The sequence below is a fragment of the Panthera uncia genome, chromosome A2 (genome assembly GCF_023721935.1).
Source record: "Panthera uncia isolate 11264 chromosome A2, Puncia_PCG_1.0, whole genome shotgun sequence".
Taxonomy (NCBI): domain Eukaryota; kingdom Metazoa; phylum Chordata; class Mammalia; order Carnivora; family Felidae; genus Panthera; species Panthera uncia.
The window spans coordinates 1,181,182-1,209,055 of NC_064816.1; the positions used below are offsets into that span (position 1 = coordinate 1,181,182).

Sequence of the window (27,874 nt, forward strand, 5' to 3'; positions counted from 1 at the left end):
GCGCCCCTCCCCCAACCGCCCGACTAGCATGGTGCGGCGGCCGCGCGCGCCGACATGGGGGAGAAGCTGGAGCTGAGGCTCAAGTCGCCCGTAGGGGCCGAGCCCGCCGTCTACCCGTGGCCGCTGCCGGTCTACGTGAGTACTGCCCCCGCGTCCCCCAGCCCCCTGGCCCCGGGTCCCCGCGGCGCGCCGCGCCCGCCCGCCGACGGTGCCGCCGGGGTCCCGCGGACCCCCCTGCGGGTCCGTGGCCGTTTGCGGGGCCGGGCGGCGGGGCGCGGGGCTGCCGTTGCCGGTGCCCGCGGCGGGGTGGGGGTGGGGGGTCCGGGCCGGCGGGCGAGCCGGCCGTGCCGCGGTGTGTGCGCTGACACCGGGGTTTCCTTCTGTTTGGGGTAGTTTATTTTTTGCGCTGTCAGTGTGCCCGGCTGTTCCGTTTGGGGGATGCCCTGTCTTCGCTCCGCGCCGGGTTTTCTAGCCCCCCTGCTCTCGAGTGGGTGGGCTGGCCGGACCCTTGCAAACGGGACGTCCCGGCTCCCCGGTCCCGGGTGGGTGGGCCGGCCGGACCTGGGGCACGAGACACGCTGTCCCCCGGTGCCGAGTGACCCTTGGAAGATGACAGGCCGAGCGGAAATTTACCAAGGCGGCCGCGGGGCGCCGGGGCGCGGGGTGGGCGGCGTGGCGCGGTGTCCGCGGCCCCGGGGCGGCTCGGGCCGGGCAGTGTGCCGTTGGGCGGGGGGGGGGGCGCGGCGGGCCCCCCGGGCGGGCGGCGTGGGGGCGCCCTTTGGCGCGAACGCCTCGCGGGGAGACAGGGCCTCCGGGGGACCCGGCGGGGAAGCCCGCGCGCCCCGCCCCTCACGCGCGCTCCGTGTGTGTCAGTTTTTGGAAACGTCGCGGCCAGGGGCGGGGTCGGAGCGCTGGGACCGCCCGGGAGCGGGTGTTGGCTCCCGGCCCCGGGTGCTCCGCGGTCGTAGGGTTTCGCGGTTGCCAGCCCGCCGCGCGCGCTCCGGAGCTTTCTATTTTTGCTTATCCTGCGGCCGGAGGCGGGGTCGAGCCCGGGCTCCGGCTTTTCCGGCTGGCAGCGCCCGTCTGGGTGTGTGTGTGTGTGTGTGTGTGTGTGTGTGTGTCCGTCCGTCCGTCCGTCCGTCCGGGCCGGCGGCCCGAGCAGTGGGGCAGGGCGGGGAGACGTCCAAGGTGACGACGCGCGAGCGGGGAGAACCTTCAAAACTCCAACCGTCGCACGGGCCTCCGCCTCTCTCGGCCCTTGTGACAGCGCTCGGCATGCACCAGTTGGCTGGCCAGCGCGTTCTTTGAAACGGAACTGGTTTTTACCCGCGGTGGCTCCCACGTACTACGGCCGCTCTCTTTAGCACAGCGCAGCCCTGGGGGTTTTGTCGGATCCCTCGCCCCTCGGCCTTCCCTTCTGCTGCTCCTTCGCTGCCAACTCGCCCCTTTCCTCCTGGCCGCCACTAATCTCCTCTCTATCCCTGCAGTTTTGCCTTTTCCAGGAAGTTAGATAAGTGGATTCTGGCCGCTTTCTCTCAGCCGAGCATTTCTGAGACTTAATCCACGTTGCTGTGGGTATCCGAAGTCACGCCTTTTTATTGCCATGTCGTGTTCCGTGTTTTCCTTTCCCCCTTGGCAGGCGGGTGCCGGGACGCGGGGGATGTTTCCTGGTGGCGGAGGTGGTTACGAATAAAGCTGCTATGAACGTGTGGGGGCAGGTTTCTACCTGAAGTTGAGTTTTCCCCTTGGAAAGTATTGGGGAGTGGGGGGGGGCACTCTGCTGTGTTTGACACTTGCACATCTTACAGACGGGTGTTCTTGAGTATTGGCAGAGTGAGGAAATTCACTGCGGGCCACTCTCCAGGCATTTGATACTATGGTGAAAGCTCATCCGGAGACAGTCACGATGTCCCCACCGCTGTCTTTCATTTGGAGCGGAGCAAGGCCACAGCGATTCGTACCTGCTGTAAATAGGCCCTTCTGTGTTGGGCCTGGCAGGACCTGGCTTCCCAGTGGCGGGTGGTTCTGAACTGCAGAGCCTCTTTCCCTCACTGGCCTCGACCTCGTTTGGCAGGGGACAGGGTTGTGCTGCCCGCCTGGCCCGGCGCTCTGCCTGACGTGAGCAGGCCCGTTCCTGGCATCGTTGTGCCACTGCCGGGCCAGCGGGCAGGACAGCCCTGTGAAATCCTGCTGCAGCAGCTCGCTTGTCACCGCTTTGTAGTGATGCCTGCAGCCTTTCCGCACCCCTACTGAGGGATTGTGCTTTCTCGTGGGAAGGGGGAGGCGGTACCTTTGGAAGGGTTCGTACTCTGTGACGGCTCGATGACGAATGTTAGGAAAATGGACCGGTTGGTGAGTTAACTCTCCAGAAGGTCACCTCACTCGTCTGACCGCATGTGTGAGATGACGGGGCTGTTTGTTCACTGATTTACCCGTCCTGCAAGCACCTGCTGGGGACGCAGAGGGCACTGGGCAGTGTTCTGCTCCAGAAACCTACAAACGCGGGGAGGTAGGTGACTCATACGCACAGAAGTGCACTGACGGTCCGACTTAGTCCTAGAGGGCAGGGCTGCTGGTTTCACCCTGGGGGGAGGTGTGGGTGGCTTCCCGGAGGCGGTGGCCGGGCATCTGGAGGAGGAAGTGTCAACAGCCACAGCCACCCACACTGGGAATGTCCAGCCTCAGAAAGGGTTTTTGGGGAAATTGACAAGGGGGAGGGGGCAGGCTGAGTTTTGTAATCCTTCCCTGACTCAGAGTTCTGGGATACCTGCCTGCTGCTCACGGTGGCCCTGCTTTTGGTGGGAAAACCAGGTCTCCACCGGAGGGGAGTTTGTGGTATTTTTGGTTGCCTGGTGGCAGGGTGTGGAGTGGCCCTTCCCCTCCTTGACTTATTAAGCCTGTGGGCGGGGGAGCGGCCCCAGCGTGACTGTCCCCGCCTTCAGCTTCCTCCCCGGGAGCCCACGACTTCTCTGACGAATGCCTTCCAGCAGTCATGCCCTTTCAGCGGGGCTGTGAGTAGTAGCTGAAGTGGGCGGGCAGAGTGAGCCATCCTTCCCTGTGACTCAGAAAATATTTTCTGACACTGACCTCGCTGGTGTGAGCCTTTTGCCTAATCCACACTCAGGTGGAAGGCAGATTAACCCTTAGATAACTTCGTGTGGGTGGAGTAGCCTCTTTAAAGGGGGGGAGGGATAATCGGAAAGGGCTGAATTTCCTATGTGGTCCCTGAGGTCCAAATGCCTGCTGGTGCTCTGTTCCCGATGGGTGGGAGCCAGAGGGAGCTGGGAACTTCAGGGGTTCTCCAGGGAGGCGGTGGCAGAGCTTCAGGGGACCTGCCTGCCCACTCTACCCTCCCTCTGGGAGCTCTGTCCTTTTTGTCCTTAAACTTTCATTTTTTGGGGCGCCTGGGTGGCGCAGTCGGTTAAGCGTCCGACTTCAGCCAGGTCACGATCTCGCGGTCCGTGAGTTCGAGCCCCGCGTCAGGCTCTGGGCTGATGGCTCGGAGCCTGGAGCCTGTTTCCAATTCTGTGTCTCCCTCTCTCTCTGCCCCTCCCCCGTTCATGCTCTGTCTCTCTCTGTCCCAAAAATAAATAAAAAACGTTGAAAAAAAAAATTAAAAAAAAAAAAAACTTTCATTTTTTAATTTTTAATTTAATTTAATTTAATTTAATAATGTTTATTTTTGAGACAGAGCATGAACACGGGAGGAGCAGAGAGGGAGACACAGGATCCGAAGCGGGCTCCAGGCTCTGAGCTGTCCGCACAGAGCCCAACACGGGGCTCGAGCCCTCAAACTGTGAGATCATGACCTGAGCCACAGTCGGACACTCAACCGACCAAGCCACCCAGGCGCCTCTGTTCTTAAGCTTTTAATTTCGAGATAATCGCGGATTCACTGGAAGCCATAAGAAATAAGAGACATTCCCTGTTCTTAAACCCAGCTTCCCCCAGTGGTGGCATCTTACAACCAGTGAGGAGAACGATCGTACCGTTGAGATTGGTACAATCCAGATACGAAGCGTTTTGGGGTCCTCTTTTCTTTAGGAGTTTTTTCTTTTTTTTAGTGAGTGAGTGGGGGAGAGAGGCAGAGGGAGAAAGAGAATCTTAAACAGGCTCAGTGCAGCACAGAGCCCGGTATGTGGGGCTCGATTCCACGACCCTGGGATCTCGACCTGAGCTGCAACCGAGAGTCAGGTGCTCAACTGACTGAGCCACCCAGGCGCCCCAGGGTCCTCTTTTGAATGCCGGGACCTGCGGGGTGCCGACGGTCTGCAGCTGGGAGTAAGCGGGTCCTGGGCCCCATGCCTCTCTCCTGGGAAACTTCCTCCTCTGCCTGATGCCCCTGCAATTGTGTCTTCGTCTCCCCAGCTGTGGGAATAACGTTCCTGCTTCCTTTTTCTCAGGGTTGTACTTCCAGAAGCCTCTCCCTTGCCTTCTCTGTCCCCTCGAGCTGTCCCTACCAATTCCACAGCGTGTCTCCGGCAGCGTGTCTCCGGCCCATGGCATTGATTCTGTTTGCCGAGGCCCTGCCGCATTTTGGGGGCTGCCGGGGTGCGTCTGCCACTCCGCAGCCCCCATGTGGCTCTGGTGCGCCCCTCAGTTCCCTGCACGCCCCTTGCTGTTCCTCTGCCCCGTGCTCTTCTCCCGGACCGGATTCTCTCTTCTCCCCTACCTGCATCCCCTGGGCACCTCGCAGGCCCTCTCCCCTGCGTTGGACCAGCGCCTCTTCTGGTGCACAGTACCTGGGGTGCTGCTAGTGGGAGTCGGGAGGTCAGGGGCTCTGGCCTTTATCGTGCAGTCTCCCTAAGCCTCAGTTTCCTCATTTCTGGAGAGGCTTCAGCCTGAATTCCCTTCAGTTAGTCACGGGGGTGCGTGGGCTAGTGCGCAGAGAGCATTAAATTCACTCCAGGTGCGAGCGGGGGTGAGCGTTCGTGGATGTTCACTCTGATAATACTTCTATCATTTAAAGACCCGAAGCTTCTTTTTAGGAGTTGGGGAACAGGGCTTCCGGGGCTTTGTGGCGGGGCTGGGGCGGTGGGGGGCTGTGACCTGCGGGACCACAGGAGCTCCGGAGGGCTCAGGCTGCTCTGGATGGCTGTTTTGCGGGGACGTGTTTAAAGTGGTTCACGGGGTTCTGTTTCCCTGGTCTGCCCGTGGCTCACCGTGGGTGGATCTGCTCTCCCATGAAGGGGCGGGCACAGGAGGCCAGGCGGGATGGGGAGGGACCAGGATGACAGTTGGGGGTGTTGGGGGTGGGGGGGTGGGGTCCAGGGGCAGTGCTGGGTCTCGTGGTTTTTGTTCATCAGTAACAGCTTTATTGCAATATAATGCACACACTGTACCATCTATCCACCTAAAGTACGATTCCACGGATTTTAGTCCATTCACGGGGTGGTACAGTTACCACCTCTAATTCCAGAACATTACATCACCCCAAAAGGAAACCTTCGCCCACAGCAGCCACCCCCCGAGCACCCCCACCCCCACCCCACCCAGCTCCTGACACCCATGAACCCCCTTCCTGTTCATGGATGAGCCTGTTCTGGACGTTTCACAAAGGTGGACTCACACCCCGCGTGGCCTCTCGTGTCTGGTTCCCTCCCTTAGCGTTGTGTGTTCAGGGTCCGTCCGCGGGGCGGCGGGTGTGGGCGCCTCGCTCCTGCTCGCGGCCGAGGGACGTTCCCCTACGTGGATGGTCCAGGTCGTGGGATCTTGCGGCACCAGGTGGCCAGCGGCTGCTGCTGGGATGGCATAGCTCTAGACTCCCCTGCCTTGTGGGGGCTCCTTCCTCCGGACCCCCCGGTCATTGGGGTCCGCAGAGCACGGCGTGCGGGGCTGTATGGGACCGAGTTTGCGCAGGGGTAAGCTGTGATGGGCCCGGCCCGGCCCTCTGGCCTGCTTGCTCGGTAGGGTGGGCGTCCCTGATGCCGTGCTTGGCTCCTGGGACCGCTCGAGCTCTCCTCACGCCCTCCGGGTTTTTCACCCTTCTCTCCTCCAGCTGGACTCAGGCCTCGTGGCACCCCTGTGGCTCTTCTTCCCACGGAGACTCGAGGGGCTCAAATGTTAACTCGTCCACCGGAGCCGCTCTTCATGATGGTTTGCTAAGGGCCACGCAGCAGGCCTGGCACACTGCTGGGAGGGTGTCCGGTGGGACTCCCTTGCCCCCCGGAGCTGGGGCTGCCGGGGTGGTGGGCAGGGTGCTTTTGGATGCGGCCCTGGCCTCTGAGCACCCTCGTCCGTCGCAAGGCCTGTACGGGTCAGCGCTGGCGCCGGGAAGGGGGTGCGGTGGAGGTGGTGGCGGGGGCCGCGCCCTCCCTCCCCGTGAGTCTCAGAGCAGAGGCCTTCCCTGAGAGCGCCTGGCCCAGCACCCTCCTCCCTGGAGGGAGGTTACCTGAGCAGCATCAGCTGCCCCCATTCTGGCCCCTTTTGCAGCGTGACGTTACTTCGGGGGCCACGTTAAGTTTAGTCCTTAAAACTAGCGAAGCTCCAAAGCCGTGACGAGCAGCCTTGACGTTTCGCGCAGCTCCTGGAGGTGCGTTGGCCGCTCTCGGCGGGTGCCGTGCTTCCCTGCGGGGTAGTGGCTTGTCCCCTCACTCGGCTCCAGATCTGGCACTCCCCACGCGGGTGCCCCCGTGTGGCCATAGTCACCGTGTGGGTCTTTCAGAACAGACGTTTCTCTCCCCGCGCCGCCTCCCGCCACGGACGTACGGCAGGCCCAGAGCCCCAGCGGTCTCCGTTGCCGCGTAGACGCCAGGGCTGTGAGCCGCGGGGCTGCCTTCCCTGCGCAGCGCTCTGTGTGGGCATGTGGTGTCTGAAGACCCAGCCAGTTGAGGGCAGAGGAGAAGGACCGGCCTGACTAGGAGGGGGGCTGTCCAGCACAGGCGCCAGTTCACAGACCAGGGAGCCGCGCAGACATGCCCCCGCCAGGTCCTGTCCTTCCTGACTGCAGGCCTTCCAGCAGGAGGGCTCCGTGCTTGGTTCAGTGCGGACGGCTGACCACGTTGGAACGGGGGTGCCCTCACCGGCCTGATTGGCTGTCTTTGCCCAGGCCCGAGGCAGCCTGCCCTGGTCCCCTGCCCCACTGTGCACTTTGGCCTGACGATAAGCGTGAGCCAGAGACCCGCCCCTTGCTCCCCTCCTGGAGCCTCACCAGTAGCTGTCCCCCGCCTCCGGGGGGTGGGTGACGGGGCTCCCAGGGTCTTGTGCCGCTCTGACGTCCTGACCCTCTCCTGGCTGATCTCCAGGGTTGGCTAATCCTCTCCTACCCCAGCCGTGTCCCGTTGTCTTTGCTCTTGTCTCTAGATGTGGACTCTCGTTTTGAGTTCCTCTTGTTCTGAGCTGGTAAAAGTGCTTTTGTGATTCTTGACTTGGTCATCGGGAGGACAAACCGCAAGTTAATTGCTTTTGCTCTTGTCCGGTGATCTTAAGCAGGAGCTCAGACTGAAGTGGTGCTCTTTGTTTTAAAGTATCAAGGGGGCACCTGGGGGGCTCAGTCGGTTGAGCCTCCGACTTCAGCCGGGGTCGTGAGCTCGCGGTTCGCGAGTTGGAGCCCTGCGTCGGGCTCTGTGCCGACAGCTCGAGCCTGGAGCCTGCTTCCGATTCTGTGTCTCCCTCTCTCTCTGCCCCTCCCCCACTCACGCTCTGTCTTTCAAAGATGAATAAATGTTAAAAATTTTTTTAAAAAATAAATAAAAAATATTAAAAAAATAAAGTGGTCAGGAATGAGCATTCATTTTGTCACAGGGCCTTCTCTGCTCAAGTGGCTGGACTTGTCAAAGGGAAGCTTCTGGATAAAATTTAAGGTGACTATTAAAATAGCAAATTGTCCACACTGAGTTTTAAGATGTTTAAACAGATTCAGACTTTGATATGTTCCTTAACGTGAGTGTTATGTTACATATTTTTCTTATTTTTGAGTTGAGGAATGTAGAATTTTAGCTGGGGAAAGGTACTGTGAAGTTCATGGAATGATTAACATGTTCGAAAGATTTCAAGTATGCTATATTTCTTTTAAAGATTAAAAAAACCTTTTTAATGTTTGCATTTATCTTAGAGAGAGAGAGAGACACACACACACACACACACACACACACACACACACACACACAGAGTGTGAACGGGGGAGGGGCAGAGAGAGAAGGAGACCCAGAATCCGAAGCAGGCTCCAGGCTCCGAGCTGTCGGCACAGAGCCCGACGCGGGGCTCGAACTCGTGAACCGGGAGAGCATGGGGTGGGCCGAAGTCTTACACAACCGACAGAGCCGCCCAAGCGCCCCCAAGATTTTCTCTCTGAGTGACCTCTGCACTCACCGTGGGTCTGGAACTCACAGCCTCAGGATCAGGAGCCGCGTGCTTTTCCTGGGCCTGCCGGAGCCCCAGGTGTGCCATGAGGGTCTTGGTGCCGCTCCCGCCAAGTCCAAAGGCGGCCTGCGGTGTCTCCCTCAGGCAGATGGGGGGGCCTCCCGGGGAGGGCGGGCTGAGGGCAGGGCCCAGCTGCACTGCGGCGGGAGCTTCTGGGTCCGACCTCCCTGTGCAACTTTGTCCGTTTTCCTTGGAAGGGGTTTTAAACTTGAAAGCGCGTTGCACAAACAGAACAGGGTTCCTTTGCGCCTCACTCAGCTCCCATGACACCGGGATCAGAGCGGGGCCGGCGCTGAGGACACCGGTGACTTCACCTCCCGTGTCCCTGTCTGCTCAGGCCCAGCCCAGGGTCCCCTTTGTGTTCAGTTGTCGTGTGTCCTCAGCTCGAACCTGCCGCTGCTCCTCACGTCCGAGGAAAGGCCGGCACCCGTCCCGACCTGCACGCCTTGTGTGCCCTGCAGAGAACGGCCCGTCCTTGCAGAGGGGCTCCCGTGTGGGGTCGGAAGTGGTTGTGTGTTCTCGGCGGGTGTCCCACCGGCACGTTGCTGCCACTTTCCCCCTCCCCCTGCGAGGGGCGCTTCGAGACTGTCGGGGACCCTGGTCCTCGAGTCGGCCCATGGGCTTTCTGGCCCGAGGGGGGCCTGGCCTGCAGCACTGGTGTGGTGGGGCTTTCGCGCCCTCCCCCCCCCCCCCCCCCCCCCCCCCCCCCCCGCGGGGGGGGGGCTCTTCCCCGCCCCCCCCCCCCCCCCCCCGCCCTTCAGCTGCTCCTGCATCCGCTTTGGGGTCCTGCCCGCGTCCTGCTTCTGCACTTTGAGCCTCCGTGTGGCTCCTGGGTGTGTACGCCGTCTCCGGGCCACAGTCCAGTCTGTCCGGTCTGTGAGCCAGTACCCTGTCACTCGTGCTCCAGAACTGGCCACCGGGAGCGCCCCCGGGCTTTGTCCTGGGCCCTTGGCACGCCTGTGCCCCTTTTTGGGACACATCTTGGCTGCCTGCTGTGCCAGATGTTCGGGCTCACCTGTGTGTTCTCTGCGCTGGCCCTGGAATCAGCCCTCCCTCCAAGGAGCCCGGTTCTTTTCAGGGCCCTGTGGAGCGGGGCACCGGTGCTGAGGCGCGGTGCTGTGAACCCGGATCTTAAACCCACGCAGCCCTCTTCATCGCTACGGGGCCGGGGCTGTCTCCACATGGGTCCTCGGGGGTGGAGGGGACCGCCCTCCCGGCTGTGGCCGTCTTTCTGCGGGGCGTGGGCGGGTGGCTCGGGGTGCTCCGCGCCTGGGTTCGGAGCTGGGCTGCCCCGCCCGCCCCAGGGTCCCTGGTCCCGCTGCAGAAGCTCATTCCGTCAGTAACTGCCGTCCGCGGCCACGTCCGGCTCTGTGTGCTGCTGCCGGGGGGGACTCCGCGCTCCCGGCCAGCACTCTTGGTTGGACTTCCGCGTTCCCACCTGTGTCCTTCTCCCTGCCTTCGGTCAGAGGCCTGCTCCTCCTTGGCCGCTCCTTGTCTCCTCTCTTCCCCCCGAGTCACCCTGTGAACACTGGCTGTTTCCTGTGTGTGCCCTGGGGGTCTTTGTCTTAGTTTGCTTGGACTGTAGTAACAGAGCCCTGCGGCGGGAGGGGGGTGTGGGGGGCCTCTCACGGCCAAGATGACGGCTGGCGGCGTTGGTGCCTGGGGAAGGCCCACTTCTGGCCGGCAGCCCCACCGTCTCGCCGTGTCGTCACATGACACAGAGCACTCCAGTCCCTTCGTCCTCTTAACAAGGGCACTAATCCCATGGGGGGTGGGGGCGGGTCCCATCCACCGTCCCTCCCACCGTCCCTCATGACCTCACCTGACCCTCCCCACCTCCCAAAGTCCCTGTCTCCTGACCATTCTGCTGGGGTCGGGGCCCTAGCATGGGGATTTGGGGACACAGACGTTCTGCTCCTTACAGTCTCTCTGTCTTTCCACCTGGCCCCTCCAGCGGCCCTGAGAGTGCTTCCGCGTTGGTGTCTTTGTTTGCGGTCGTCGTCGTCTTTATTTTTTATTTTTTATAACGTTTATTTACTTTTGAGAGAGAGGGAAAGAGAGAGAGCGTGCGCGCACGCATAGGGGAGGGCAGAGAGAGAAAGGGACAGAGGACTGAAACTGGGCTCTGTGCTGACAGCGGAAAGCCTGACGCGGGACTCGAACTCACCGACCGTGAGACCGTGACCTGAGCAGAAGTCAGACGCTTAACCGACTGAGCCACCCAGGCGTCCCTAATTTGGCTTCTTCTCCTTTGAAGTCTGCTGGCTGGCTCCCCTGCCTGCGATGGCCCTGGCTTGGCCCGGTGCTCTGTTCTTCTGAGGCCTGTGTCCCTCGTGCACACCTCAGCTGTGGGCCGTCCTCTCCTCGGGTATGGTTGGCAGGGCTGCCTTCCGCCGCCTTCCTGGAGTCTGCAGCGAGGGCACCTGTTGTTGCCACCCTGCTGTCCCCTTGCCGGGGGCGTGCGGACATGTGGGGCTGATGGTGGACCCGGCTGCTAGGATTCTCTGCTGCCGCTGCTGCGTGAGTTCACGCATTTCCACTTGACAGCCTTCCCCTTCTTGGTGCTCGGGCCCTGCACGTGCCGCGTCGTGCTGGCCCGCCGTCCTCGCCACCGCTCGCAGCCCCGGCCCCGAGGTGCGCAGGCGTATAGGCGGATGGATGAGGCCGAGCGCCCCAGCCGGGCCCCCCGGGCCCTGTGCTCTCTGCCCCGCTGGCCTCCTCCCGGACCGAGTTTTCGGGACGCCTGTTGATTTCGCCGTGTCCTTTCTCGCCCTCCGGCAGACACATCTGCCGGCCAAGCTGGGCCATGTCCCGTCACCCACCTTCATTCTTGTTCTCCACTGTGGGAACTCTGTCCCCACGCCGCCTTCCTGTCCACGGCAATTTCCACGTCACGGCGTGCGTGAGTGTAGTAGCCTTCTGTGTCCTTAGGGCTGTGGTTTGCAGAGTGGGTCCCCCAGCCGGCAGCCTCGGCGTCATCTGGGAACTTGTTAGAGACGCAGACCCCAGACCCCTGACTCTGAAACGTTGTGGGTGGGCCTCATCTGTACTTGACGAGCCCTTCCGGGGGGTTCTGGTGCCTCCCAGGACCTCTCGGGGTCTGCCCTCCTACTGTGATCCCTGATGGGAGCGGACGGTGCTCCTTGGGCGACATTCTTGTTGGAAATGGGAATCGGGAGAGTGGAGTTGGCGGGTGGGTTTGTCGCAGTAGTACGTCCGCAGAGCATCCACCGCGGGCTCCCCGTGTCATCTTGTCCCCCTCTTGGTCTTCCCTTGCCTCCGCGCCCTGAGCACAGAGCCCCCGCCAGCCGTGCGGACGCGCAGAGTGACCGAGTCGAGGCGGTGAGGGGGGAGGTCATCAGACGCCCCTGTGCAGACTCCTTGCGGTGAGACTCGAGGGGTGCCTGTTCTTAGCTTTGTCCTCAGGGCGTAAGAGGAGGCTGGGCTGGGGCCGAGCACGACAGCGGGGGATCCCCACACCCGCGCTCTGTCCGCGGTGTGTGCTGGGTGGTGCTGAGGACAGTAGGGTCAGGGCGTCTGGAGGAATGAAGCCGAGGCCTCACATCACCACCCGACTGGGGAGCTGGGTGATGGCGCCATCTCAGGTGTGGTGACTGCTCTCCGTGTGGTGTGCACTCGAAGACACGAGTGCTTGTACTTAGCATGGACGTTTGCGTGCGCTCCCCAGAGCGGGGGACCCGGTGAAGCTGAGTGCCCGTTGCCAGCTTTCCTGGGTAGCAGCGTTCGCCAAACAGGTGTTACGTGAAGAAACGTCTCCGGTTGCTTCATTTGGGCGCCCTGATGCGCTTAGTGATGAGAGAGCGGGTCAGTCCCTGCCGCAGTAAGCTGACGTTCCTGCCGTGGGCCGGCGCCAGGCTGGGGGTCCCTACAGGGAGACCGGGCCTGGGGCACAGACCTGGGATTCTGGGGCTCCTGGGATGGAGGAGGAGGATGGGGGAGGGCTGTCCCTGGGTAACAAGACAAGGGCCTCTCCTAAATCCAGGCTTCGTCGGGGCTGTTCTCAGTCCCCCCTTCCCGGTCGGCTTCTGGCGTCTTCCCTGAAGGCCCGAGGAGTAGGAGGAGGCCACGTCCAAGAAGTTGGATTTTCTGAATCATTTATGGCGATCGGCGCTTCTTAAATTACACAGCTCACAGCTGCCAGTGGAGGCTGGCCAGTCCCTGAAAGGGTCATTCTGTGATCTTTGGAGGCATAGTTGTCAACTTTTTTCCTTCCTTTTTTCTGCTTAAAAAAATTTTTTTTTAATGTTTATTTGTTATCGAGACACAGAGAGAGACAGAGCACAAGCAGGGGAGGGGCAGAGAGAGAGGGAGACGCAGAATCCGAAGCAGCTCCAGGCTCTGAGCTGTCAGCACAGAGCCCGACGTGGGGCTCGGACCCACGAACCGTGAGATCTTGACCTGAGCCCAAGTTGGACGCTCGACTGACTGGGCCCCCCAGGCGCTCCTTTTTTTTCTGCTGGATTTCCTCTTCTCACAAACAAGACGAGCCCACATTCCAGGCTCCTCCCCACGTGTGCAGGATTTGGTGTGAGACAAGTCAGCTGGCAGGCTGTGGCGGGTTCCTGTGAGGACGGAGGCCGGGGTGCGATGTGAGCCCAGCACCCGCACGTGCCCGCCGCGCCGCGGCTGCTCGGGCTGCTCTGTGCCCGCGTCCGCCTGGCGCCCAGGGGCTTCGCAAGGGTGTGCAGCTCGTTTCGTGACTTTGCGGTGAGGACTTGAATCAGGCCCTGTGGTGAGGGGCATTTCTAGGGTTTTTCCCCTAGGCAGTGTGCTCCCAGGAAGGTTTGTTAGCTTTAACGCCAAGTCTGTATCGGTTAGCTATGGCTGCGTAACAGGTTAACCCAGATTTAGCAGCTGGAAGCAACACAGTTTATTAGATCATGATTTCTGTGGGTCAGGAGTCCGGGAGCAACTTAGCTGCCTGGCTCTAGCTCAGCGTCTCCCACGAGACACCGTGGTGTGGTCAACACAGACCCACCAGGGCCGCCTCGTCTGAACGCTGGACCAGGTGGGAGGAGCTCTTCATGCCGACGCCCTCCGTTGGCGGGAGGGCTCAGCTCCTCTCCACATGGGCCTCTCTGTGGGGCTGCTTGTGACCTAGCAGCTAGCTGGCTTTCCTAGAGTGTGATCCGAGAGAGAATTGGTGGAAAGTTCTAGACTAACTGCCCTCATAGACCTTGCGACACAGTATGGCGTTTTCTCCGCTTTTCAGGGTCAGTCCGTGCAGGAGTCCGGTGAGCTCTTGCCAAGACTGTGTGTCTGGGTTTCGTTAAACGTTACTGAGCGGCAACAGGGCAGAATCGTCGTGTGAGAATCTTACGAACTCCGCGTTTTCCTACTGAGGTCGGGGGCGGGGGGTGCTTTTAATGGTGGGGAGCATTTCTTCTGTGGATGTTTTTGCTGTTAACAGCTCTTTCGAGGTATAATTCACATACCGTACAACTGACCCACGTAGAATGTCATATTCACAGACTCGTGCAACCACCGCTACTGTGAATTCCAGAACTTTCCATTCCTCCAAGAGAAGCTCCATCCCCATCAGCCATCACCCTCCCAACCCTTCCAGGCCCCTGCGCACAGGTGTTTGGACGTGTGCTGTCGTTTTGGGCGTCCGTATGCTTGGGGGTGGAGTCGCTGGGTCCCGCGGATGTTCTGTTTAAACATCACAGGAGCTGCCGGGCCGCTTTTCCAGAGTGGCTCCTCCGCGTGACATTCCCACCCGCCAGGTGTGAAGGTTCCTACTCCTCCTCCCCCACACTCAGGTCCGTCACTCCCGTTCCAGCTGTCCTCGTGGTTTTGATTCGGGTCCCATCCTGGCTCAGGTGGCAGAGCATCTTTTCGTGGCCTCGTTAGCCTCGTTGTCTGGCCGCTGTCTGGCCACTGGAGCATCTTCTCTGTAACCGTGTCAGTGTCAACGTGTTTTCGTGGCTTCATTTGTCATTTTGTTTTGAGCTCTCCCGAGTTGTCTGTACACACAGGCACGCGTCGGGGGTACTGTGGGTTTGGTCCCGGGCCCCCAGAGTAAAGCGAGCACCTCCATAAAACGACTCAGGCAGATTGGTTTCCTGTGCACGTGCAAGTTAGGTTTAGGCCACACCGTGGCCCACCGAGTGTGCAGCGGGATGACGTCTGAAGAAAAGGCAGCGTGCGTACCTTAAGGGACAAACGATTTGCAAAAACGCTCACCATCGCCTGAGCTTTCGGTGAGACTGACCGCTGATCTCCGCGGCAAATACCACAGTGATGAAGCTGGGAGGATTGCGAGAGTGGCCAAGACGTGCCACGGACTCCGCGTGAGCAAGTTGGAGAAAGGGTGCCGAGGGGCGCGCGCTCATCAGGGGGTCCGTGCCGCCTTCGGTTTGTGAGAACGCCGTGCCTGCACAGGGCGGCAAAGCGAGGTGTGCCCGTGAGAGATAAGGTCCTTCTCCAGATGGACGGTTTGCAAAGTTTTTCTCTCTTTCTGTGGTTTGTCTTTCCACTTCCTTGATGTCCTTAAGTGTGTGTAATCGTTTCATTTTGATGAAGCGTACCCGACCTGTTTTTCCTCCCCCGGAGGTTTACGAGGTCATTGTAGGGGTGGGTGTGTCGCCGCCCGGCAGGGACTCTGATTGGCCCTCCCACTCATCACCGAAGCCTGTGCCCCCATCTGCAGGGTGGACTGGTACTTGGGAGCAATGCCGGCCACGGGTGGAGAGGGCTTGGTGCCATCTGAGCTCATTGGAGGTGTCACCTACTCCCCTGCATTGCCATTTACTCTCCCGAGCTCCGTGGACGCCTCCCGCTGCTGTGGCCATCAGACCTTACGCCTCTCTAGCGTCCGGATGGGGGGTGTGGACCTAGAGGGCCCAGGGCTGAGCGGAGGGCTGGCTCAGCCATGGGCCCGGGCGCTGTGCGGTTGGGGCGAGCGGTCGGAGCAGCAGGAATCGCGGCCTCCCCCTTGTTCGCGATGCTGTGTCACCAAACAGCAGGGAAATGCCCGCGAGGAGTTTGTGGGGGCCCCGAGGGTAGCGGGGTAGATTCCTCCGGGCTCAGCTAAGAGGAGCTCTGCGTCCGTCGAGCCGGGAGGTGTGGAGTCGAGGCTGAGACAGCAGATGAGCTGCCGCGATTCGTTGTGTCACCGGCTCCTCCTCCTGCATGGCCTCCTGGGGAATCGGGCCAGTGGGCTGCGTTCCCGCCCGCTGGGGCCCAGAGAGGGTGGCGCAGGCGGGCGTGGGGCTCCTGCGTCCGAGGCCTGGGCTTTCTGCCGGCTCCACGTGCCCTCCCCAGAACACGGGGGCATGTCGCGCTGGGCCTGGGGCCGTCGGTCCCCGCGGCCTGCGGGGCGGCTCTCCTTGCTGCCGGTTCCCGTTGTTCCCGTGAGACCGGTGTGACCTCACGCGCCCAGCAGACCTGCCCCCCAGCTGTCTTCTGACGCTTACCGCGAGGTGTCCGGGCCACGAGTTCCCGTTAGCGGTCCCCACCCCGGGTTTCTGACTCAGCAGGTGGCAGTCATGCTGGTGGTCAGGCTCCCCTCAGTGGGGACCCCTGGCCTGCGTGGGGTCTCCCGTGCCGGACCGCGTGTGACCCCTCTTGCACAATTAATATTTGTCACCTGATCCTTCGTCCGTGGGAGGATACATTGAGAACGCTGCGAGTTGGTTCTTTTACCTTAAAGAAAAACTAAGGCTTAGCGCAAAAGGCCACACGGTGTGTGATTCCATTCACGTGAAATGTCCAGAAACAGGCACATCCTGCGAGACAGAAAGTGGGTCAGTGGTTGCGGGGGGATGGGCCGTGGCAGATAGTGGGGACGGGGTAGCTGTTTGGGGTGAGAAGAGTTCTGGAATAGTGCTTTGGTCGCACAGTTCTGGAAGTACCAGAGCCACTGGGCTGTGTGCGTGGAGCGGGCGAGCCCCCTTCTGGGAGGAGCTGTCCCCAGAGAGCCGTGGCCACGAAACTGAGGTTAGGGCCCAAGGTCCTTGGGGTTGTTTTGACCATCACTGACTGCGGGACGGGACCGGAGGCTCTGCACTAGGACCCGCCCCCCGCCCACCCCCCTCACCCCCCTCACCCCCAGGGTCTGTTGGAAAGCCTGGCCTGAGAGGTGCGGTCACTGCCACGAGCAGCTGTTCGCGGCTCTGAACCTGACCTCTCGGCACCGCGCACACCTTCTCTGTGCCGCAGCAGGTGCGGTGCTCGTATCAGAGAAGCAGGGGGCCAGAGAAAGGCCACTCGCCGCATCCGGTCCTGCTTTCTTCAAGGTCTGGGGCCAGGGCTGTCCGGACCCCGGTGAGAGGCCTGATGCGAGCCCTTGGCCTCCTCTGTGAGGAAGGAGCAACAGTGAGCCCCCCCCCCCCCTCGCCCCGCCCCGTGTGACAGGCATTGTGGGAACCTGGCGTGATCAACTGTGGGGTTGGGAGGTGTCTGCATTCTGGCGGGAGGACCGCCACATGAGCTTTCCCCGTGGTTGTGGTACTCGTGTTTCCCCATTTTGCAGATGGGGAAACAGAGGCCTGGAGATGTTCAGTAGCTCAAAGCCAGGCCCGCGGCTTCCAGGCTGTAGGAACACATGGGGGCTGTGGGTGAAGAGTCAGCAGAGGTGGGGGTGCGAGGTGGGGAGAGAAGGGTCGGGGCATCGACGTCACCCCGGGTCCCTCCTCCCTGCCCGCCTGGGAGGGAGTGCCACAGGTCCAGCTCGGGCCAGGGGCGGGAACTGGCTGGTAGGCCCTGCCTGGTCCCCACACCCTGTACCACCGGAGGGTGTAAAACCTGTCCCTTTGTCTTTCAGGACAAACACCACGATGCTGCTCACGAAATCATCGAGACCATCCGGTGAGTGTACCACCTGCTGGGGTGGGTGAAGTCTCGGGGTGGGTGAAGTCTCAGGGTGGGCCCCCCCTCCCCCCTCCCCCCCCCCCCCCCCCCCCTCCCCCTCCCCCCCCCCTCCCCCGTGCAGGCCACCCCACCTGTGCTCTCTGGGCATATGGTCTGGTCTGCGGGTTGACCCCACTTTGCCCTGCGTGGCTCCTCCTGGGAGCATCTCCGGAAGACTTGAGAGGCAGTGACCACTTGGTCAGAGGAGTCCGGGTTGTCCACGTGTGGCCCGGAACAGGTCTCAGTGCTTCTCTGAGACTTGGTGCCTTCCTGTGGAAGGGGAGGGAAATGCTGAGCCGGCAGGGCCCTCGGGGGCTCTCCCCGCCTCCCCTCACCCCCTCGTTTCCCTCTCCTCCCTCTTGGATTGGGTGCTGACTCAGCTTTCCTGCGGCTGCTTTTCCCCTCGGTACCTGGGACAGCCTTTTGCTGGCCTGTCCTGTGTGCGAGTGGAGAAAAGCCCCCCCCGGGCCCTCCTGGGCCAGTAGGTTGGCGACCTAGACAGGACCCGGGGGAGGCTGCCAGCCGTTCTGTTTCTCGTGGGCCTTTTCTCCCGTGCTGGCCTGGGGTCTGGAAGGATGTCCTGAATGCTGTCGTGGCTGGACCGTTTCTTGTCTACATGTTCCACGGTCAGAAACCCCGTTCTTCTCTGAGCTCCTGCGGCAGGGCCGTTGGTGTTTGTGCGTGGCTTTGACCTCTCTCGCTGTGTTGTCCCTCAAAGTCCTTAAGCATACAGCCACCCCCCAGGCCACAGCCGTGAAGTCTACATGAACCTGCCGAGGCTGCTGGCAGGACTGGGCTGGTGAGAAAGCCAGGACGTGAGGTCCGGCTGTGATGGGAGTGCTTTCCCTGCCGCCTGGCGGGGCCACCGAACCCCCGGCGCTCCGGCTGCCTGAGCCCGTTTGGTTTGCTCCTGAGGCCAAGCCGAGTCTCCTTGCAAGAGTGTTTGCAATTTTAAGTGAAATAATCTGTGCAGATCTTGTAGGGTGGGCCTGAAACCAGTCAGTAGCGTTAACTGGTTGGCTTAGTTTGATTTATGTTATTAAAAAAATTTTTTTTAATGTTTATTTATTTTTGAGACAGAGAGAGACAGAGCATGAGCGGAGGAGGGGCAGAGAGAGAGGGAGACACAGAATCCGAAGCGGGCTCCAGGCTCCGAGCTGTCACCACGGAGCCCGACTTGGGGCTCGAACTCACGAGCCGTGAGATCACGACCTGAGCCGAAGTCGGACGCTCGACCGACTGAGCCCCCCAGGCGCCCCTGATTTATGTTATTTTTTAAAAAGTCCGCTGGTTAGGAAGTGGGAGTGTGGTGCTTAACACAGCGGCTGTGAGTCAGGTGGGCTGGAAGCCGTTTCTCGTGTGTAGGGCTGGTCACTTGTCCCTGGTGCTGGGGCTCAGCATCGGCTCTGCGGCCTTGGAGCCAGCCCTCTGTCCGCAGTCCCCTGTGGCCTCGTCCCCTCCCGAGGCCATTCTGCGGGAGCCTCACATCGGGCTCTCAAAACGGCTTCACCTTCTTCCTTGCTGTCCCTGCAGACCCGTTCTGTCCGTTGGCAAGATGGTCTGTTACTTCAGTGTTCTTTCTCTTATGTTACTTGGTGCAGTGGGGAATGTCCAGCAGATACGGAGGTAGACAGAGGGCATGCTGAACCCAGGTTCCCGTCACCCAGCCCAACAGCGACCAGCTCATCGCCACCTAAGTGTCATCTGTACCTGCACACACTTCTAGTCCTTCCCGTAGTTGCATGTTTTAAAAGCGCAGTTGCGGGGCGCCTGGGGGGCTCAGTCGGTCGGGGTTCCCGCTTCCGCTGAGGTCACGATCTCGTGGTTCTTGAGTTCGAGCTCCATGTCGGGCTCACCGCCGTGAGCACGGAGCCCACTTCTGATCCTCTGTTCCCCTGTCTCTCTGTCCCTCCCCCACTCGTATTCGCTCAAAAATAAACGTTGAAAGAAAGATTAGGAGAATTATAAAAATTTGGAATATAGTGGGCGTACGAGAGCCACACACAAGTAAGGTACACGTTCTGACGGGCGTGGACGTGTCCACGCATGCCCAAGGCAGCCTCGGGAGCAGACATCTCCGTCGCCTGTGCGGGCTCCCTCGTGTCCTCTGACCTGCGTCCCCCCACCGCTGTCCCCAGGCAGCCCTGAGCTGCGTTCTGCCTCTGCAGGTTACTTTGCGTGTCCTAGAATTTTACGTACATGGACTTGGTCAGTAGTGCTGTTGTTTTCTCCTGACTCCACACGATTTTCAGGTGGTCGTGTTTCCTCTTTGTTTCCGAGGGGTTTTCCCTCGGAGGATAGACCGCAGTTTGTTGACGACTGCGTTCGGGTCCTGTTGGACTCTGGTGATTATGAACAAAGCCATTGTGAACATCCACATGGGGGTCTCGTGTGGACGTGTCTTGGGTTCTTTTGGGCAAATACCCGGGAGTGGGGTTACCGGGTTTTATGACAACTTTCTCGAAGAGGAACTGCCGAGGTGTTTTCCAAAGGGATCCGCCTGCTTTGCACCCACACCACCAGCTCAGGAACCTCTGTGTAGCCCCCAGTGCACAGCATGTGGTGTTGCTGTGGGTTGGTTTTGCAGTTTCTGATTTGAGCTGTGTAGTGGTACTTTATTGTGTGTGTGTGTGTGTGTGTGTGTGTGTGTGTGTGTGTGTTTGTTTATTTAGACAGAGCTCAAGCAGGAGAGGGGGAGGGGCAGAGAGAGAGAGGGAGACAGAGAATCCCAAGCAGGCTCCACACTGTCAGCACAGAGCCTGACACGGGGCTTGAACCCACGTACCGTGAGATCACGACCTGAGCTGAAACCAAGAGTTGGATGCTTAACCAACTGAGCCACTCAGGTGCCCCTCATTGTGGTTTCAATTTGCATTTTCCTAATAACTAATAACGTTTGTCTTTTGCCCATTTTTAAGAACTGATTTTTTTCTCACTATTGAATGTTGAGCATTCTTTTTAAAAAACATATATATTTTTTTAACATGTATTCACCTTGAGATAGAGACAGAGTGTGAGATAGAGACAGAGAATCCGAAGTAGGCTCCAGGCTCTGAGCAGTCAGCACAGAGCCCGACGCAGGGCTCGAACTCAGGACCGCGAGATCATGACCTGAGCTTAAGTTGGACACTTAACCGACTGACTGAGCCACCCAGGCTCCCCAATAGCTTAATTTTTAATAAAAGTTCGACTCGTTCACATTTTTCTTTCATAAGTTGTGTTTTTTGCCTCTTAAGAAATATTTGCCTAAATATTGCCTAAATATTTGCCCTTGAGCTCACAAGGGCTTTCTTGTATGTTTTCTAGAAGTTTTACAGTTTAGGTTTTCTTTTTAAATCTTTTCATCCATCTTGAGGGAATTTTTACATGTGGTACAGTGTATGCGTTGAAAGTTTATTATTTTGCATGTGGATGTCCACTGGTTCCAGCACCATTGTTAATGACACTGTCCTTTCTCTATGAAATACCCTTGTCGCCTTTGCAAAAGTCAGTTGACAGTGTAGGAGTTGGTTTATTTATAGACTTGGTTCTGTTTCACTGACCCCCATGTGTGTCCTTTGGCCAAAGAAGACCTTGGTTACTTAGCTGTATAGTAAGTGTTGGAAGTGGGTGGAGTAATTTCTCTCTTTGTCTTCTTTTAAAACATTGTTTTGGTTATTCTACCTCCTTTGCATTTCCATGTACATTTTATCTTAAAGTTTGTTTTCATTTATTTGAGAGAGTAAGTGGGAGAGGGGTTAGAGAGAGAGGGAGAGACAGAATCCCAAGCAGAATCAGCACGGAGCCCGACGTGGGGCTCGAACTCACGAACCGTGAAATCATGACCTGAGCCAAAGTCAAGAGTTGGACACGTAACCGACTGAGCCACCCAGGTGCCCCACATTTCCATATCAATTTTAGAATCAGCTTGTTGGTTTTTGCATAGTTTTGTTAGGAATTGCATTGAATCCATAGGTCGTTTCGAAAGATTTGCTGTTGCATTTTCCAGTATTGGGTCTTTCAATCCATGAACATGGTATATCTTTCTACTTACTTAGGTCTTTTCGTGTTTCTCTAACAGCCCTCTGTTATTTTAGTGTGGGGTCGTGGACGCCTTTTGTTAGATTTGTTCTCAGGCAGTTAAGCTTTGGGCACCACTGTAAATGGGATTCTGTGTTAAATTTTATTTTCCAGTTACCTGCTGCTCATAAGAAAGAACACAATTGATTTTCATACATTAACCATGATCTTTTGCTAAATTTATTGATTCTGGTACTTGATTGGTAGATTTATTAGGATTTGCTGTAAGAAATAATTATATCATCTCTGAGTAGGGACAGTTTTACTTCTTCCTTTCAGTCTTCATGATTTTATCTCTTTTCCCTGGTCTTATTGAGGTGACTAGGCCCTTCAGCCTTTCCTCACGGAGATGACGTAAGCTGTAGGTTTTTCACAGATGCGCTGTATGAATTTGAGGAAATTCCTTACTATTCCTGATGTTGTTTTTACTAGGTGCGCCCACAGCATTGTAGTTATGTTGAAAGAAACAGTCTGTCACTTTTAGGAGGAATGCTGACGTATTTGTGAGGGACACACTGGTAACATTTGTGGCCTGCTTCTGAATAATGTGGAACAGGTGTGGAAAACGGTTGTGACAAAAAGCGTCCATTCCTGGTAAGAGCCTCAGTGCCGCGAGAGGCACCCGGCCTCTGATTCTGCCTTACTGTGGAGTGACGTTAGGCTTGACCACCCGGTTGAGGTGGCGTCCACCAGGCTTCTCTGGGGTGTAGTTACCGTTTCCCCCTTTCTAATTAATACATACCTCGGGTGAGGTCCTGGGGAACTGTGCAGAGATCACGGTTCCACTTGGACTTCCGCACCACAGGTGGACCTCACCTGCCGCCACTGCTGACTGCTGTGTTCTAGGCCTCATCCTCTCCTCGGCTGTTAATCAGAACTCCGTTTTCATGTTTCATCCCATGAGCTGTGATGCACTCCTGCTGTTACAACCTTGTTTCACATTGTTCCTGTGCTGGCCACCGAGGGCTCTCCGGTTCGTCCCGTGTCCCTTTGGCATGCCCCCTGCCTTCCTGAGCACATCCTTGTTTTCTAGAACCAAAGATGCTCTGGAGTCACCTGAAATCTCCCATGTTCCAAACCTTCGAATCAGCAACATCTCTGAGGAGCTCTGGGTTCTTTCTCTTTTTTTTTTTTTAATTGTTTTTTTTAACCTTTATTCATTTTTGAGAGACAGAGCATGAGCAGGGAAGGGGCAGAGAGGACACAGAATCCGAAGCAGGCTCCAGGCTCTGAGCCATCAGCACAGAGCCCAGTGAGGGACTTGAACTCACGAACCGCGAGATCATGACCTGAGCCGAAGTCAGACGCTCAACCGACTGAGCCACCCAGGCGCCCCTGGTTTCTTTTATGACAGAAGAGTTTGTGCTGCCTTTTTTCTTTTTTATGTTTTTTAAAAAAAATTTTTAATGTTTATTTTTTGAGAGAGAGATAGAGTGTGAGCAGGGGAGGGGCAGAGAGAGAGGGAGACACAGAATCCGAAGCAGGCTCCAGGCTCCGAGCTGTCGGCACAGAGCCCGACGCGGGGCTCGAACCCACAAACCGTGAGATCATGACCTGAGCCGGTTGGACGCTTAACCGACTGAGCCCCCCAGGTGCCTCTTTTTATGTTTATTTTTGAGAGAGAGAGAGACAGAGAGACAGACAGAGCTTGAGCAGGGGAGGGGCAGAGAGAGGGAGACACAGAATTTGAAGAAGGCTCCAGGCTCTGAGCTGTCGGGAGGCCCATGCCAGGCCTGAAACCCCAAACCATGAGATCATGACCAGAGCCAGAGTTGGACACCTGACTGACTGAGCCACCCAGACGCCCCAGTGCTGTTTTTTGAGATCGAGTTGTTTGCGTTGTCCTTGCTGAGTTGTGAGAATTCTTGACGTATTCTGGCTGTGAGTGCCTCGTGAGATACTTCATTACACATAGTGTAGCTGCTTGTGGTTTTAATGGCATCTTGACTGGAGGAAGTTTTCAGTGTATCAGATTTTTTTTAAGGTTTATTTATTTATTTTGAGAGAGAGAGAGGGAGAGAGTGCACGCAAGCAGGGTAGGAGCAGGGAGAGAGAGGGAGGGAGAGAGAATCCCAAGCAGGCTCCATGCTGTCAGCGCGGAGCCTGACGCGGGGCTTGAACCCGTGATCCGTGAGATCATGACCTGAGCTGAAGTCAAGGGTTGGACGCTTAACTGACTGAGCCCCCTAGGCACCCTGTGTGTCAATTTTACAACCAGGTCGTCCGCTTCTCCAAAAGTTGCTGGGCTTGCACTGGGCACCACTCTGGAGTTGGCGGTTTGCTTTTGGGGGAAGGGCCATTTTAACAACGTGGAGTCTTCTGTGAGCAGAGTTTCCCTTTTCTCGTCTTTACGTTTGCTCAGCAGTGTCTTACAGTTGTCAGTGTGGAGGTCTTACAAATCTTTCATTAAAGTTATTCCTGGGGGAGGGGGGCGTCTGGGTGGCTCAGTCGGTTAAGCGGCTGACTCTTGATTTCAGCTCAGGTCATGATCTCAGGGTTGTGAGTTCGAGCCCCACATCGGGCTCTGTGCTGGCAGGTTGGAGCCTCCGTGGGATTCTCTCTCTCCCTGTCTCTCCACCCCTCCTGAGCACACACTCTCCCTCTCTGCCCCTCCCCTGCTCGTGAGTTCACTCTCTTTCTCTCTCAAAATAAATAAGTAAACATTAAAAAACAATCATCCCTGGGTATTTAGCTTTTACTGGTATTTTAAACGGCATTAAAAAAATTCATTTCAAAATTCTTTGTTGCTGACATATGCAAATAGACTTCATTTTTGCCCATTGACCCCATGTCTTCTGACCTTGCTCAATCCACCTGAGTTCTAGAAGTTCCTATGTAAATTCCTTAGGTTAGTCTGTGTGTTAAATTGTGTGCCTGTGAATAGAGATGTTTTGTTGTTGCGTTTCTAGTCTTTGTGCTGTTTTTTTTTTTCCTGCCCTGTGCTGCTGGCCGGAGTCTGTACTGAGTACTGGAGGGAAGTGTCTTTCACCTGTCCCTGCCCTTCTGGGGTCCTCAGTGTCGCACCGCCCGTCTGGTGGCCGCTGCAGGGTGCACACCTTCCTGTACCCTCGGGTCTCCTGACATCAACCACGTGTGCTGCCGAACGGACTGCGCCACGGAGAGGTTGCTCCCTGGGTCTGAGAGAGCACGGGGTAGTTGATGCTTGGAGGCGGGCGTGCCCCGCTGGCCCTGGGGACTGTGAGCCTGAGGGGGTCTTGTGGGGAGGGACAGAGGGGGGAGAGAGAGGGAGAGAGAGAGGATGGATGGATCCCTCCCAAGCGGGCTCCATGCTGACTGTGGAGCCCGATTCGGGGCTGGAGCCCACGATCCTGGGATGGTGACCTGAGCTGAGATCAGGAGTCAGGTGCTCAGTTGACTGACACGGCTTGCTAACCTGTCGGCTAATATTTGTAGAGGATTTTTGTGTCTGCCTTCATGAGGGAAATTGGCCCGTCGATTTCCTTTTTCTACCCGGAGTTTGCTTTACGAGGCTTTGTCTCCCTCTGGTTTGGGCACCGGGGTAAGGCCAGCCTCATTGGTGTCACTTGTTCTTAGGCGTGTCAGGTCTTGGTTATTTGTGTGTTTCAAGGAATTTGTTCATTTCACGTCAGTTTGAAATCATAACGTCAGTGTTTTGTAAGGTCTACAGCAGTGACTTCTCCCTTGACTTTCTGTCAGCGTTGCATCATGATTCAACAAGGGCCGTATCTTAGGGTTCGTTGGCGTATTTTTGTGCCCCTTTTAATCTGTAGGCTCCCCCCTGTTTGTTGAAGAAACCCCCTTGTCTTGCGATCAGTTAACTCGTGAGATAATAGTTGCCTTTAGGGGCCTCTGGGTGGCTCAGTCTGACTCTGGATGTCCGCTCAGATCGTGATCTCATGGTTCATGAGGTCGAGCCCTGCTCTGTCGGCGTGGAGCCTGCTTGGGATTCTCTCTGTCCCTCTCTCTCTCTGTTCCTGCCCCTACCCCACTCATTCTCTCTCAAAATAAATAAACAAACTTAAGAGAAAAATAGTTGCCTTTAACCCTCAGTCCACCCGCTGCTTTTCAAGCTCTGACCTGAGCAGGCCCGCTTCCAGCCGCCCAGTTACCACCCCCCACCCCCCCCCCCGTAGGCGACACCGACTGAAGCCACGGAAGCGTGTGTGTCACAACCTCGTCCTTAACGTTACGCGATTTGTTCTGAAGTGATGCCTCCCTTTCCCTTTGTGCATTTTGAGTTCGGTAATGAGAATTTGTTCTTGTTTTTGTCTTCAGTATTCGAGAGTAAACCGTGTTTAAGACCGTTGAGAGTGGAAAATAGACAATGGTAACACTCTTCACCGCTGTGTCTACACTTGTGTTTCAGGTGGGTCTGCGAAGAGATCCCGGACCTCAAGCTCGCTATGGAGAACTACGTTTTAATCGACTACGACACCAAAAGGTGAGCCGAGCTCTGCCGAGCGGTCCGCCCGCCTGCGCGGGGCGCAGACTGGCTCTTCTCTGGTCTGAGACTCCCTGTCAGGGTTGGCTGGCGCCTCCGTGAGGTTTTGTTGGCGGGAAACGTTGATCAGACACCGGAGGACGCGATTGGGAGGGGCGCGTTGCGGGCGCTGCCCCTGGCGTGAGCGGGGCCGGCCCAGGCTGGCGGGCGCTGCCTTCTCTGCGGCCACCGCCGGCGGCGCCTCAGCACGGGCCTCCCCGGCCTCGGGTGCCGGCCCGGCTCCAGGCAGGGTCTCTGGGGTTCACCCTCTGGCAGCTTCTGGCAGTTTCCCCGCGGGCACATCCGGATGGGGAGAGTCCTGTGGGCGGGGAAGGGCGGGGCCGGCTCTGGAATGCCTGCCTGGAGTTGTTTGTTTCTCTTCTTCCCCACTCCTGCCGCTTCAGCTCTGGGCAGGCTGGAAAGCGGCCTGCGGTCTGTCCGGAGGACTGGGTCACCTGCGGGCACGATAGCTGGGCCCCGAGGAGCCCCGAAGCCCCTCGCGGGGCCCGGCACCCCACTGTCGTTGACCTGGCCTCACTCTTCCAGCCTGAGCCAGCCCTGGCCCCGTACCCCGTTCCCTGATCAGCTCAGCATTTGAGAAGCAAGGAAGGGGCTGTGCTCACCCTCCGTCGTCCCGAGCGCCCAGGCCCTGGGCTCTGGCAGCAGGGGCCCGGCCGAGGACTGGGGTGCGCCCCTCCCGATCCCAGGGCGAGGGTGCGGACGGGCGCTGACCCTTGGACAGTAGGCATTTGCTCTGTGCCCGGCCAGGGTTTTTAAGGATGGTTTTCCTTCAAGGTGGTTTTCCCTTCCGTGTCCAGGTGGCTTAGGAAAGATTGCGAGTGGACACTGGGGGGGCCGGTCTGGGGCGCGGCCGAGGATGAGGGGCAGGCGGTCGGTGAAGACGCAGGGAGGCCTGGGGCAGGAAGCCCGGGGTGTACACGGTGCGGCCATCGCTTCCCGTGCCCTGGGTGTGGAGGCTCCTCTCCCAGGCTCCTGGTGTCCTGCTCGGGGCGGGAAGCCTCCTTGCTCTGTGTGCGTTTGTGGGTGTTGTAGGAAGAGCCGCTGACTCCCCCTCCGGTTTGGGGCAGACGCTTGGAGCACGTCCCCTCCGCACCGCTGACACCAAGCGGGTCTCGTCCTCTGTGGGGCGTCCCGGGCCCTGTCGCAGGCTGAGCAGCGTCCCTGGCCCCACCCTGTCGATGTCGGGAGCATCCGCAGGTGTCACGCAGTGTCCCCTGGAGGCAGAGTCAGCCCTGGGTGGGGGGTGGGGGCGGCTCCTGGGTTAGAGGATTTCACTGAAAGTCATACTTGAAGTAAAAATGGTGGGGTTTGGGAGAGTCTAGTCTCAACGACAGACTCCCAGCCCGGTTGTCCTCAGGCATCTAACACGTGCTACCTATGTCTTGGAAAGTGCTGGAAGCTTTCTGCAGAGGCCAGTGTTGGGCGGTGCCCAGGAGAGTCAGGGGGCCCTTGCTGCCGCCGGGTGGTCCCCAAACCCATCAAGTTAGGGCCGAGGCGGGGGCTGCTTCCGGCCAGGGAAGGAAGACCGTGTGGGGCCGGTGCACAGCCCGGCGGGGCAGTGGGTCCTGCTGGCAGGTCAGATGGGACTGCTGTCCGGCCCCGGGGGCAGCGACGGCCGGCCCGGGTCCTGCCCACAGCGCGACGTGAAGTCTGTGCTGGGCTCCTCACCTCCTCACCTAACGCCTGCTGGACGCGCCGTTGACCTTGGGTTTGACCCGGGAGCCTCGGCCTCCGCAGGCCGCCCCAAGCACGCGGCACGTGGCCCAAGACTGTCTCAGCCCCAGACTGTTGGCTCGGCCTCGTCGCCCACGCGCGGTTCTCCTGGGGGCCCGAGTCCTCTGCCTGCCCACCGGGGGGCGGGCTGGCTCTGCCTGGCCGTGGGCTGTCCCTCCCGAGAGGCCGGCTGGGCCCCCAGGCTCGTTCCGAGCTCCTCCGTGACCGGAGCCTTTCCCTTGCCTTCCAGCTTCGAGAGCATGCAGAGGCTCTGTGATAAGTACAACCGCGCCATCGACAGCATCCACCAGCTGGTAGGTGGCCTCTGCCCTCCCCCCACGCTCGGCTCCTTGCCTGGGGCCTGTGCTGGGCTGCCCGACCCGG

General features: G+C 58.7%; 1 protein-coding gene across 3 annotated transcripts in view; it reads left to right on the plus strand.

Moving 5' to 3' along the window:
* The first annotated feature begins 6 nt into the window (after positions 1-6).
* DOT1L (DOT1 like histone lysine methyltransferase) overlaps positions 7-27,874 on the plus strand; it is a 61,038-nt gene continuing 33,170 nt past the window's right edge. For all 3 annotated transcript variants that reach the window (XM_049639557.1, XM_049639559.1, XM_049639558.1), the window contains exons 1-4: positions 7-135; positions 17,150-17,193; positions 25,643-25,717; positions 27,741-27,804. In XM_049639557.1, the coding sequence (XP_049495514.1) occupies positions 55-135; positions 17,150-17,193; positions 25,643-25,717; positions 27,741-27,804 (264 nt within the window). In that variant the 5' untranslated portion in view covers positions 7-54. The remainder of the gene's footprint in view (positions 136-17,149; positions 17,194-25,642; positions 25,718-27,740; positions 27,805-27,874) is intronic.